The sequence below is a fragment of the Anas acuta genome, chromosome 1, assembly GCF_963932015.1.
Source record: "Anas acuta chromosome 1, bAnaAcu1.1, whole genome shotgun sequence".
NCBI lineage: Eukaryota > Metazoa > Chordata > Aves > Anseriformes > Anatidae > Anas > Anas acuta.
In genome coordinates this window covers 161,154,858-161,167,552 of record NC_088979.1, presented here as the reverse complement: position 1 = coordinate 161,167,552, position 12,695 = coordinate 161,154,858, and the positions used below count along the sequence as shown (strand labels likewise).

The following is a 12,695-nucleotide window of genomic DNA, read 5'->3' as shown; positions in this document are numbered from 1 at the left end:
AAAAGGGTCGGGGAGTTCAGCTAAAGGCAAAGAAAAAGTGTAAATAACCCCCTGTTGTTCTGAAGCTTCCTGATGTCCACTGTTCCTTAAGCCCTGAACCATTTCCTCCTGAGACATCCGTTCTGTCATGCAAATGTTCCCAAGTGGAAAATAATGCGAAATTAAAGAGCTGTTGAAGACTCTTCTGCCTTCATGGTGTTGTCAGAAGGGTTAATTGTTCTGATTGTTTTTATCAGCATTTTAGACCACGTCAATGTCTGATTTTTATCCATATCAACAAATACTGATATGTAATTAACGGTATTGATATGTAATTGACGGTTGCTATTATAAACGTGCAGTACAACACACGCCGTCTTTTCCATGGGGTTTTGTGACATTTAAGTAGCTGTATAAGACTAAAACTGCTCTAGCTTAGGTAACTGGCCTGCTCTTTTCTCCAAGACCTAAATGTGCATTACAACCATGTGACCAGCTCTGTTCTTCCATGGGCTTTGTATCAGTGGTTTCAAACAGCAGACTTTACGAGTTTCTCCGTAGAGGGAGTGAAACAGATTCGAATACATTGTCTGAGCTTCTTGAGCCAGCTCGGCTCTGTCCAGGCAGCCTTTATTTGCCTGCGGTGCTGTTAGACTGGTCTTGTGCAGAGCACAGCAAGAGCTGTTCTATCCAAGGAACTATTCTGATGTGTAGAAAGACTGGGGATATCTCATTCCTATGGTAATGATCTCTTTTCTGTGAGGAATGATTTATTTATTTATTTTTTAATAGTCTTTCTGTGATACAAGGTTATAAGAAAAAACAATAACAACAACAAAACACAGAACAACAACAACAACAAAAAAACACTGGCATCGCAGTGGTTGCTACTTGCTGCAAAAGGAAAAGTGAATGCACACAAGAGAAGTATGCATTTCTTCATGTCTCTGATGCTGCACAATGGTAGTGCACATGTTTGTGTTTGTCAAAAATAAACAGAATTAACTTTTTGGTTAAAGTTCAACATCATTTTTTACAAGGAATATTTTTGAAACCTCTCTGATGGAAGCAGGAGGAGGGGTCATGAAGTACAAGTAATTTGCATCCACAAAATTATAGTAATAGTAATAAAGAGTAATAGTAATAAAAACGATAATGCAGCAGATGACTTCCAGAGGTTGTTTTGAACCTATGTAGGCCTGTTTCTGTGACCCCTGTTGCCAAGGACAGAGCTGCTCTGCTCTTTATGTTTCTTCTCTCCTTGTACGTATGTGAACAAGAGGCATTCCCAGATGGATTCCTCTCTACTTCCAGGCATTTTATGCAGTGAGATTTGTGTCATGTCTTGAGTTGCCCTGTGTTTAGATACAGCACAACCTAGAGATCACATTTTTGGTGCTGAGGACTCCATATTTTCATTTAAAATCTGAACTAGTCATATTTTCATTATTGATTAAAAGCATTAAATCAAAGTATAAATAAGTCCAAATATTTTTCAATTCTTCCTGCTAGTAATTTCTCTCTTAATGCTAGTTATTTTGAAATATGCTCTTTCTTCATAAAACTGGAAAACAAAGACTCTGAGAAAGTGGCTAGACTAAAATATCAATAATTGTCACTATTTTTAATAATAAATAGTCTCTGGCTACTAGGACAAACAACATGATAAGTAGGTGACCAAATATTAACTTACTCAAAAACAAACAAACAAAAAACATAAAGTACTATAAAATTGTTATATCAGGCATGTGTTTTGTTCTGGTTTTGGATCAGGTTTATGACATCAATCATTTTATTTATCATTTCTGAAATTTATTCCAATTTTTTTATTGCCCCATCAAGTAATCAGAGAAGCATAGTTATTCGAGGTGGTTTATTTACCTTTAGCAAAAAAAAAAAAAAAAAAAGTATATTTTTATTTCATTTTGCTTAACCCATAATGTTTGATAAATATAAAATTTACTGAGGGTACACTGATCTAGAGAAGGTATGTATTTCCCAAAATGCTACAAACTCTACTAGTCTATTGAAAAGAAAAAAAAAAAAAAAGACAATGGCATTTTTTGACTGTTTAGATTGTTCTCTTTACAGATCATTGTGGCTGATAATGCACTACAGGCATAAATAACAGCATAACTCTGACCATTTCATATAGAAGGTACTAATTAAAAAAAAAAAAAAGTATTTTTACAACGTTTTTGTAAACAAAAATAAATATACTCTGTATTTCTGTTGCTGTGAATAGAGAGATGTTTTGAAGACAGGCACAGACAGTAGAAAAAAATACAGTATAAATGACCTGTTTAAAGATCACGGTTTATAGCAATTCCTAGGATGATATATTTCAAGATTATGCCACACTACAGTTCCTGGGCAATATAATCTGAGAAAAATGTCTCATATAATACAAAGAAAATTACTTTGAACTGAATAGTAAATATTAAATGACATGAAAGATGTATGAATGCACTATCATGTGATTTTATATTCACACTATTGTCTTGATTAATTTTCACTGTTCATACTCCTGTGGAATTAAATCGTTATGTTTGCTATTCTTGCCTAGCCTAAATCCTACTGCTACTGCTGGTAGTGAAAAAAACAAGTACACATTTTCCACAGTAGTTGGGTTTTGTCTCAGTGACTTGGGTCTCAGCACTGGGATACAATTTCTGAAAGAAAGAACAATTTCTGGATTACAAATAGATCTGAGGATGCATGTGTGCAGATTGAAATGCTTCGTTCACATTATAGCCCAATAACGTTTCTGAGATTTAAATATTGCACTAAGATTGGAAGAAGAAATCATAAACATAGTTTATCTGGAGACAAATTTCAGGACTCTAGCAAGAACTGCACATACTGAAACAGTTTTATTGCATATACTGAACAGTCTTAAAATAGAGTAAACAGAGAGAATGATCACACAAAATTTATGTGAAAGCTACATAGATAAAGCAGCCAGCATACAAAAACAGGAAAAGTTGTAATAATGCTTGTGGATTCCCGAGTTAGTGGGACAAAATGCACCACTGGGCTCCTGTGGTAGGTGCAGTCTAAACTAAGCTTTTTATTTATTTATTTAAGGACAACAGGAATGAATTTGACTTTTACATAACTGATTACTAATAATAGCTTCTGCCAAATTGTTCCAATGATCATCACCACTGTCAAAATATGAGCGCTTTTAGATTCTTTCTAAATTCCCTCTCTAGCCACCCACGTATTCCGTTACATAAGAACCTAGAGACTGGAACACAACATTCATCTTTTTAAGTCCTGGATGCATAGAGAGGCATAGAAAATTAAAACTATTAAATTAAAATTAGTTTATACTAAGGCGCTTTGAGAGCAGATCTCCAGACACAGTTTGAAACTGCAAAACAGGGAATGTGGAGGGCTCTTACCATCAGATGTCCAAAATCCAATCCAAAATGTCCCCCATCAGCCTTCAAGCTGAAATTAATTCCTGTACATTAGCAACCAATGTAACAGACTTAGTGCCTGCCTCTGTACCAGCACTACCAGACAACAGTCAGTCAGTACCAGAAAGCTTGACTTTGGGGTTAGGCAGTCCTTGTATGGGGCCAAGTGTGTTGATGAGGCCACAAATTAACATTTGGAATTAAGGATTATTCAGATCCATTTGGGGAAGAGGATTATTATGGCTCAGATCCGCATTTGCAGAAATGTCTAATTACCCAAGAATGTATATGATGGGGAAAATCAGAAAAACAGCGATTTGGGGAATGAAAGTCTTCAGGGCTACTCAGTAACTACAATAAGCTCATGATACACAGTGCCTAGTTTTGAAGTTCTTAATCATTTCAATATAACTGAGATATAAATGTAGGAAACGTGAAGTACATATGAAATAATATTCATGTTAATTTGGCATTTGTAAGGGGAATATTCTCTCCTAAAGAACATGTAGGGAGAAGCCGTGCAAACTACTGCAAAATTCACACGTACAGAAGAAAATTGCTGAAGGTAAGTAAACTTAGAAAAAAACTTGTGTTTTATTAACCATTATATGCTTTTTTAGACGTGGAGGCTAGTAACAGCGATTAACAGCTTATCAAGAAAAAATTGGTTATTATTTAAGTTTTTACATTACAGTGCACTGTGGTCACCTGCTTTAGTTCAACTCTGAAAATGCACACAGACTGAGACACCCTCAAGCGGTAGACGTCGTTACAGCAGCTACAACACTATACGCAGTTTCCATAAAGCAAATTGAATTCTCTCTCAAGACCTAATAATCTACGCAAACGTTTTCCTTACATTTGCAGCAGATACATGAAAACTGGAGGAAAACTGAAACAGGATATTGAGCAGGATGCATTGTACAATAAATACGTAATTTTAAAAACAAAAGTGAAAAAGTAAACGGTTGAGTTTCACCTAGGAAAAAAAAATAAATTATTTCCATCACAATAAAGACATTACTGGTACATACTTAGTTTTCATTTCCTGATACAGAATTGGCTAGGAATTTTTTACCATAATTAGTTTTAACTGTAACTTCAGATGACTCTTTAAAGTAAGATCACACTAAATAACATCTTGAATCGTCCTCCCCCGCCCCCCCCCTTATGTGACTATGCAGCCCTTTTATTGAAAAGGTGGGTGGCTCTTAAAAGAGCCTTTGGGTCGAGCAGGTCTGGCACAGGCTGCGGAGGCAGCTTACTTGGAGCTGGTGTACTTGGTGACCGCCTTGGTGCCCTCGGACACGGCGTGCTTGGCCAGCTCGCCGGGCAGCAGCAGCCGCACGGCCGTCTGGATCTCCCGCGACGTGATGGTCGAGCGCTTGTTGTAGTGCGCCAGGCGCGACGCCTCGCCGGCGATGCGCTCGAAGATGTCGTTGACGAAGGAGTTCATGATGCCCATGGCCTTGGACGAAATGCCCGTGTCGGGATGCACCTGCTTCAGCACCTTGTACACGTAGATCGAGTAGCTCTCCTTGCGGCTCTTCTTGCGCTTCTTGTCGCCCTTCTTCTGGGTCTTGGTGACGGCTTTCTTGGAGCCCTTCTTGGGCGCGGGCGCAGACTTGGCCGGCTCAGGCATTGCTCGCGGCGGGACTGTCTCAGAGAACGACTTCCACTCAGCTGACAACAGGAAGACGAACGTGGGGGAAGCGCCCGCGGGCCATTTATTTATAGCTCCCCTATGCAAATGAGCAGCATTCCTTTTGCCTCCTCTCATTGGTCAATACTCGACAGCGCGTCATCCCTCTTCTACAGCCGTCTTTTATTGGTCCGAATTGGATTCGGCCCCTCATTGGCTGCCCGGCGAAGCCCGACGTGCCAGCCTATCAGCGCGGGGGCTCCGGCCATAGCGGGGGTATAGCTGAGCGCCGCCGGCTGCGCGCTGCGTTCCCCTGCTGGGTGCTGTGCGGAGCGGCTCGCTGCGATGTCAGGCCGCGGGAAGCAGGGCGGGAAGGCGCGGGCCAAGGCCAAGTCGCGCTCGTCGCGGGCCGGGCTGCAGTTCCCCGTGGGCCGCGTGCACCGGCTGCTGCGCAAGGGCAACTACGCGGAGCGGGTGGGCGCCGGCGCCCCGGTGTACCTGGCGGCCGTGCTGGAGTACCTGACGGCCGAGATCCTGGAGCTGGCGGGCAACGCGGCCCGCGACAACAAGAAGACGCGCATCATCCCCCGCCACCTGCAGCTGGCCATCCGCAACGACGAGGAGCTCAACAAGCTGCTGGGCAAGGTCACCATCGCGCAGGGCGGGGTGCTGCCCAACATCCAGGCCGTGCTGCTGCCCAAGAAGACCGACAGCCACAAGGCCAAGGCCAAGTGAATGCAACAGGAAGGCTGCACGTTGTCACACCTCGAGATGATAATTAAAAGGCTCTTTTCAGAGCCACCCACAAAATCATAGAAGAGCTCAGGAATCCGTAATACACTTATGCAGTTGCATGAACTACTCAAGCCGTGCTGTGTTGTTTTTTTTTTTCATATGTTTATTATCGGTATTTTTGTTTGGGCCATAGTAGCAACGCTTTCCATGTTTTTGTTAACAAAGTCGTGCCATAATGTTCTCCCGAAACAAGCTCCTCCAGGGACGAGACAGAATACGTTTAATTCTCAAACCGCAGAAAGCGAGAACAACCCGTTTCGGTGTTAAGTCCCGCCTCCGTCCCCCTTCCGCGTTTTCCTTCCTTACGGGCGGCAGCAGCCGCCGCACCAGCCGCGATCTTCTCCGGGGAAGCGCGCGGGGAGGGGGAAGGGGGCAGCGGGCTGGGCTCGGCGCTGGCCAATCCTTGGTCAGGGCGGGCTTTTCCAATACCTAAAGCTTCTTTTCTTTCTCAAAGAGGACAAAAGGAATTGGAGAGCTCAGGGCTGTTTTCGGGGCGGTAAGAAAAGCCTCCCCTCCTCCCCCCGTAGTACACAAAGCATTTAAGGAGGCACCTTAAGAAATAATACAATACATTAGACATGGCTCAGTAGTAGCGTGCCTGGCAAATCCATTACTTTTGTTACAAAATATATACTTAAAAAAAGTTACATCCGATTTTTATCAAATCATTATAAAACATTTCGTCATGGCAGTCAAAACAATTACTCGGCAAAAGATGCAAAAGTCTACACTTCCCTAAAGCCGCCGCGCTATACCGTGCTCGTTAGGGTTCGCTTCAGAAATCGCAGGGGAAAAAGACAATTGACCTCTGACGACTTACGAATTTCTGGATCCTTGCTGCAGGTGACTGACGACCTCGGTGCCTCAGCTCCTTTAGGGAAAGTGTGGGTGGCTCTTAAAAGAGCCGTTGGATAACAAAATATGTACAGCAGGACTCTTCGAGGATAATTTACTTCTTCTTGGGCGCCGCCTTCTTTGCCTTGGCTGCTTTCGGCTTGGCTGCCTTGGGCTTGGCAGCTTTAGGCTTCACCGCCTTTGCTTTAGCCGGGCTCTTTGCTGCCTTCTTGGGGCGGCCAGCCTTGGCGGTCTTCTTGGGGCTCTTGGCTGCTTTCTTGGTGGCAGCGGCCGCCGGCTTCTTGGCTTTCTTGGGGCTCTTCTTCACCGCCGCCTTCTTGGGCTTCTTGGCGGCGCTGGCGGGCTTCTTGGCCGCCGGCTTCTTGGGCTTGGCCGCGGCCGCCCGCTTCTTGGGCGCCTTCTCCTTCACCTCGCCGGGCTTCTTGCTGAGGCGGAAGGAGCCGGAGGCGCCGGTGCCCTTGGTCTGCACCAGGGTGCCCTTGCCGACGAGGCTCTTGAGCCCCAGCTTGATGCGGCTGTTGTTCTTCTCCACGTCGTAGCCGCCGGCGGCCAGCGCCTTCTTGAGCGCGGCGAGGGAGAGCCCCTTGCGCTCCTTGGAGGCGGCCACGGCCTTGGTGATCAGCTCGGTGACGCTGGGGCCCGCGGGCTTGCGCGCCTTGGAGCCGCCCGCCGCCTTCTTCGGCTTCTTGCCGGCGGCCTTGGCGCTGGGCGCGGGCGCATCGGGAGCGGCGGCGGGAGCGGTCTCGGACATCGCGGCGGCGTCCTCTGCGGAGCAGGCGAACACAATTGGGCTGGCGCGGGTCAGATGCTCGTATTTTTAGAGAGGAGCCGCGCGGTGATTGGTGCGTTGCAGAGCCCGCCCCGCTGCACGGCCGGGGAGCCCTTCGGTGTGCTCGATTTGTGTTTCTTTGGACTAACAAAAGTGTATTTTCCTCGGAATTTCTGCCACCAAATCGCCCCATCTCCCCGGGGAGGGAGGAGAAGACCAGGTACTTGCGTTCGGGAGAGTTTCCAGCCGCGGACACGCGTCCTGAGATAAAGGAGAAGCCAGAAATCCCGTGTGCTGCTGCTGGAGAGACCTCTGAAGAGAGAAACTTTTGTTTTTCATTGCAAATTAAAAATTTCCTTTCGACATAAATGTCACGGCAACGGCTATATCTGATTCTTTAGAGGGTTTTCTTGTGGTCTAAACCGAAATCTGCCGATTTAAAGCTATTTTGACTGTTTAAATTGATTTTGAAGAGGAGGAAGTAACACAGACTCCTCTTTCAGCTCTGAATATGGATTAAGAACCGGTTCCTTTGACCATGTGTTTTACCTCCTAAAACGCTAAAGTCTATTGAAATAGTGTCTCATACTACCTCCTATTGCACTTATTATACAGCCATAAGCAATTTGTTAATGTTTGGAAATCTATGAACATGTAGTTGTTTTATTTTGTCTTCTTGGAATTTCACTAGAAGGGAGGCAAAGTTACCCTGCTGCCTTGTGCTTTTTTTCCTTTGTTTGTTTTCCATATGAATTTCTGTACTAATTATTAAGTTGATCAAGATTATTTTTTTTCACATTGCATTTCTATTTCAAGTAACTCAATACCCTACATTACAAAACAGCAGCATTCTAACAGAAAGCAATCTCCTAAACTTCTGGTTATTTTTATTGATATTACTTTTGTGTCTCTAGTAATTTAAGATGTGGAGGACCTAACGTAGCAGTTATGTAGTTAGGTTCTTACTGCCCAGAAAGCATTATCTTGTTGTGTATTTTTTGTAATAGCTGGAAAATTTAAAACCACATTACTTTTTTTTTTTTTTTCTGTACCTCTCAGACAGTGTATTGAAACAAAGGTTTCAACAAAGCCAATGCTGAATCTTCTCACCATTCAAAAAAAGAAAAAAGAAAAAAAAGCCCACTTAATTCTTTCTTAGGCATTTTACAGTCATAGAAATGAGGAACTGCTTTCCTGACAAGAACTCATTGTGATAACCTGGGTTTCAATTAGGGGAGTGGTAGGCCATAGTTCATTCCTAAAGAACCAGGAAGAATTCAATCAATATTGATATCTGGTTGAAGATCATGTAGTCTGCTGAAAACAGGATGGAGTTCTGGAATAATACTACTGAATCTGTACCTGGTTATAAAGATGCATATTATCCATTGCCTTTTAATAGTTATTTAAGAATCACACAAATATTACACTTAAACCTAGCTTTCTCATTTTCTTTGATATCACCAGATATAGCACAGATGTAAACACAATTTATGCAGATATTGGCAACCAAAATTTCAAATTGTATGAATGCTTAGCTTTAGATAAGTGTAATTCTATTTCCACATTTTTTTTTTTCATTTACAGCTGCTGCTTTGTCAACACTAAACATGAATACAACATGAAAACATTAGTTTTCTGTTAAATTGGGTTTCATTGATTACAAAACCAAATACTATAAAGAGAAGCAATGCAACCTGCATCCTAGAAGACAAAACTATAAGGAAAAAGATGGCAGGAAAAGTGCACTTGAGCTCTGTAATGTTACAAGAGGAAGGTGATAGAAGGAGGTATCTCATTGGAGCTTTCTGGGTCTTGTTTGTAAAAATTATGCAGCACAAGAGAAGGATATGAGAATGAAATATATCGGAGTGAATGTGAATATTGAAGACATACCTCCATCAGTTACCAAAATTGCAGTAAAATAAGATTTTTTGTTAGCTCATTTTCTACATGTGCTCATAAACCAATGAATGAGATGTTCCAGTGACTTGATTACATAGGGCAATATCTAGCAGGGCTTGGAGATGACATTTAACAGCTGCCAAGAGACTTCACAGCACATAAGACAGAAGAAAGGTGTAGATCACGTATGACATGCCTGCAGCATGAAAACTGTTCCTGCCCAATCTTGTTATTTTGAACTCATATGCATTAACTTCAGTAAGCTTCACTGAAGGAGACTTAAATACTGCACCCGTCAGTTGTGGCTTCACAAGGTGTTTATTGGGGGCTGAAACCGAAGTGTCTAAGATGGTCACTGTCCCAATTGTCTGCCTAGCCTTTCTCCCAGCACTTGCTACCCTCTCCCTTTCCCAGAAGGGCCAGCTAATAATATGGGTAGGAGCTTCTGATCTACAACAGTTACAGCTTGCCATTTTAAAATAAACTGAAGTAACTTCAGAAATTTCATGATATGGGGATAACACTAGGTTCTGCTCTTCATTTTCTAGTGGCTCTCCAGCAAAGGTGGAAAATAACTTCAGCAACACAGAACTGTGTTTGGAGTATATCATCTCTACTTGAAAGAAATACATGCAGGACCAATATTGTGGAAAGTTATAATGCATTTGGGAGTTTGAAAAAGAGTTTCCTCCACAGTCAGAACAGATAGGTAAGAAGGAATGGAGAAATGTAATCAGGCAAATAAAAAAGGTGATGAAGGATTCTAAAGGAAACAGGAATCACAGTTTCACCTCTAGGTGAGCAAGTGAGAAAAAGGAAAAAAATAATCTTATTTTATGCATGTTAGGCATTTTAGGCATATTTTGTTATAGAAAGACCTCAATAGGCCCCTACCTAAACTCTTGCCTGCAGTTTGGTTTTCCCAATAAGGAGAGTGGAGGGAGGTAGACTTCCTCATTCGTTAAAAAAGGAGGAGAATGACATCAGGATCTCCAGAGATGACTTTAGAGAGATCATCACTGTAATATCTGCTACATCTGAATGACTTCAATTCTTCTCACCTTGTGGGCAGCCCAGCAGGCCACGCTACATCACAAACCTGTACATGATTGCAATCTGAGCACTACAAGTCACTTCCCTTCAGATGTCCAGTTCTGTCCAACTTTTGCATTTTTCTATTAAGACCTCTTGGTGTAAGCAAGGAGACACGAACCATAGCCAAGAGATGGTGCAGCACGTGAGAACTATCAAACATTCCCATCTCCAGTTTAGGACCTGCCAGTACTTGTTCCTCAGAATATGATCTCTGGGTTATATTTAGATATGTGTGCATTAGTGCAGGGTAACATGGCGGTTGTTCTCAAGGAATTTGGTTAGGAGGCATTAGCATGAGAGCTAGCCATGCAAACATGGTTCATGGGCTACTCCACCAGCTGTGGAAGAGTCCTGTGATGGATCTTTCTTAGACAGCTGGAGAAAGTACAGTGGGTATGCCCAAGCAGCACAGTCCCTTCCTTTCCTCCAAGCAACAGTTTCACAAAAATTTCAGTGAGGGTCTTTATGCTGTGTGCTGCACTCCTGTGTACATGTTCCTCAGGAATGAGGTGTAAATACTTCCTGCAACCGTGATTACACTCATATTACAACGTTACACCCATGTCTTACTTACCCTCAGTGACTTCATCTTTATCCAAGTCACAAATGTAATAACTCTTGTGATCCAACCAGCCAGCACAGTTTAACAGCTTTTTAACCCTTTGCTAAACGATTTCAAAGTAGTACCTACCAAACTACAAACTCATTGCAGTTCTGCAAGTCTTTGCCTACATAACACCAGTGTTGCTTTTGCTGCTGATGCTGAGGAAGACTCCCAGGTGTAATGAAGCCATGCAGGGCTTTTTAAGCCAGCATAGGGCCAAGCATCTGTAGTGGGCAGGACAAGTAGGGTAGGGCAGTGGGTGACTGTCTCTGTAGACTCAGCTTTCTGGAATGTTGCACACTCCTCCCTGTACTCTTGGTTAAGGGATGGGGCACTCATTGAGGCCTCCCTGCATTGACATTGCTATGCCGTGTCATTTTGGAACTGAAAACCTAGTCTTTAACCTGGATATGGCAATAGTCAGAGGAACAGGGAAGGATGCCCTTCTTGGTGGGCATTCCCCTTGGCCCGTAGGGGAAGGGAAAATAAGCAACAAAAATTTGGAGGCCAAAACCTTCCCCTGGAGCAAGGGGGAAAAAAGATGCACTTTGCTCCATACCACACAGGAGCCTCTACTGTTGACCAGGTTAAAATATTTTTACTTTCCTCACACATCGGCAGAGAAAAGGTCCTCGTTGTCAGTCAGCTATCAAAGAACAGTGTTATTCATGTCTTAAAGAACTCTGGCCTTCCAAAACTAAAGTAAGGGATTTGACAGACGAACTTCTGGACCACCCTGACATGCTTTGAATGTAGTCATCAGCCATAGATCAAGAATGTCAGGCCCTGAGACAAGCTGTCTGTGATATGTAAGCAACAAGAACAGAAGCTCAACCATCCATTGCTACCCAAAGAACTCCTTTCCACCCGAATTGATGGTGCTTTTCTTTTACCTTCATTTCATAACAGTGAATGTCATTAAGAAAGCATGCTACCACATTGTCCTTTCAGAGTAGTGTCTCCATCAGCACGGAGGCCTGACTTCTCAGACCAGTGAGCAGCCCACACAGAGCAATGCTGAGCAGCCTGCTCTTACTCCCCGCAACCCCTTGGCAATTCTTCACCTTTTCTGCTCTCCACCCTTTCCTACTTGTGTGCCTGTGCGCCCTGTGAATACTGCTAAGAGCAGCACTGGTGCTTGCAGGGAACAATATGATCAATCTACATGCTCCCCTACCTCCAGTTAGAGCTCTGTTTGACATTTCTCAGGGAACAAAGTGACTTTGGGTTGGTACATGCATACAGAGCAGGTCTGCAGTCCGCCATCTCCCTGATGGATAACACCCCAGGTGCTGATGAGACAAGATGCAAGGTAGATTTGGGTTGCAACCCAACAACTACCTTTTTTTTCTTCTTTTTTTTGTCACACAGGCAGTGACAGTGGTACCCAAATACCATGTAGGCTTGGCACACACCATCACTGAGAGCCAAAGTGTTTTGTCATACACCTTGTGAAGTTGCTTTTGCTAAGGGATGCTGCCTTGCCAGTTTTACTGAGCTGTGGGGGTGAAACAGGTCCTTGTTCCAGATAGGGCTGTTTGTGCCATCATTCTAGAGCAGGAGTATCACAAGGCAGCATTAGGTTGGCAGTGACATAGGCTTGCTGTCTTCCTTTAGAAAACAGCA

The 12,695-nt window shown here is 43.4% G+C and overlaps 3 protein-coding genes across 3 annotated transcripts; 1 reads left to right on the top strand and 2 right to left on the bottom strand.

The window, feature by feature from the left end:
- Positions 1-2,833: 2,833 nt before the first annotated feature.
- On the bottom strand, positions 2,834-5,184 carry LOC137849382 (histone H2B 1/2/3/4/6-like). Its single transcript, XM_068668947.1, has one exon. It carries the CDS (start codon positions 5,182-5,184, stop codon positions 4,666-4,668), a length of 519 nt encoding a protein of 172 aa, XP_068525048.1. The 3' UTR covers positions 2,834-4,665.
- Positions 5,185-5,391: 207 nt separating this feature from the next.
- On the top strand, positions 5,392-5,907 carry LOC137849388 (histone H2A-IV). The gene has a single exon (XM_068668954.1). The coding sequence runs from the start codon at positions 5,392-5,394 to the stop codon at positions 5,779-5,781; it is 390 nt and encodes a 129-aa protein (XP_068525055.1). The 3' UTR covers positions 5,782-5,907.
- Positions 5,908-5,923: 16 nt separating this feature from the next.
- Positions 5,924-7,475, bottom strand: LOC137849381 (histone H1.01). Its single transcript, XM_068668945.1, has one exon. It carries the CDS (start codon positions 7,445-7,447, stop codon positions 6,791-6,793), a length of 657 nt encoding a protein of 218 aa, XP_068525046.1. The 5' UTR covers positions 7,448-7,475; the 3' UTR covers positions 5,924-6,790.
- Between the last annotated feature and the right edge of the window lie 5,220 nt (positions 7,476-12,695).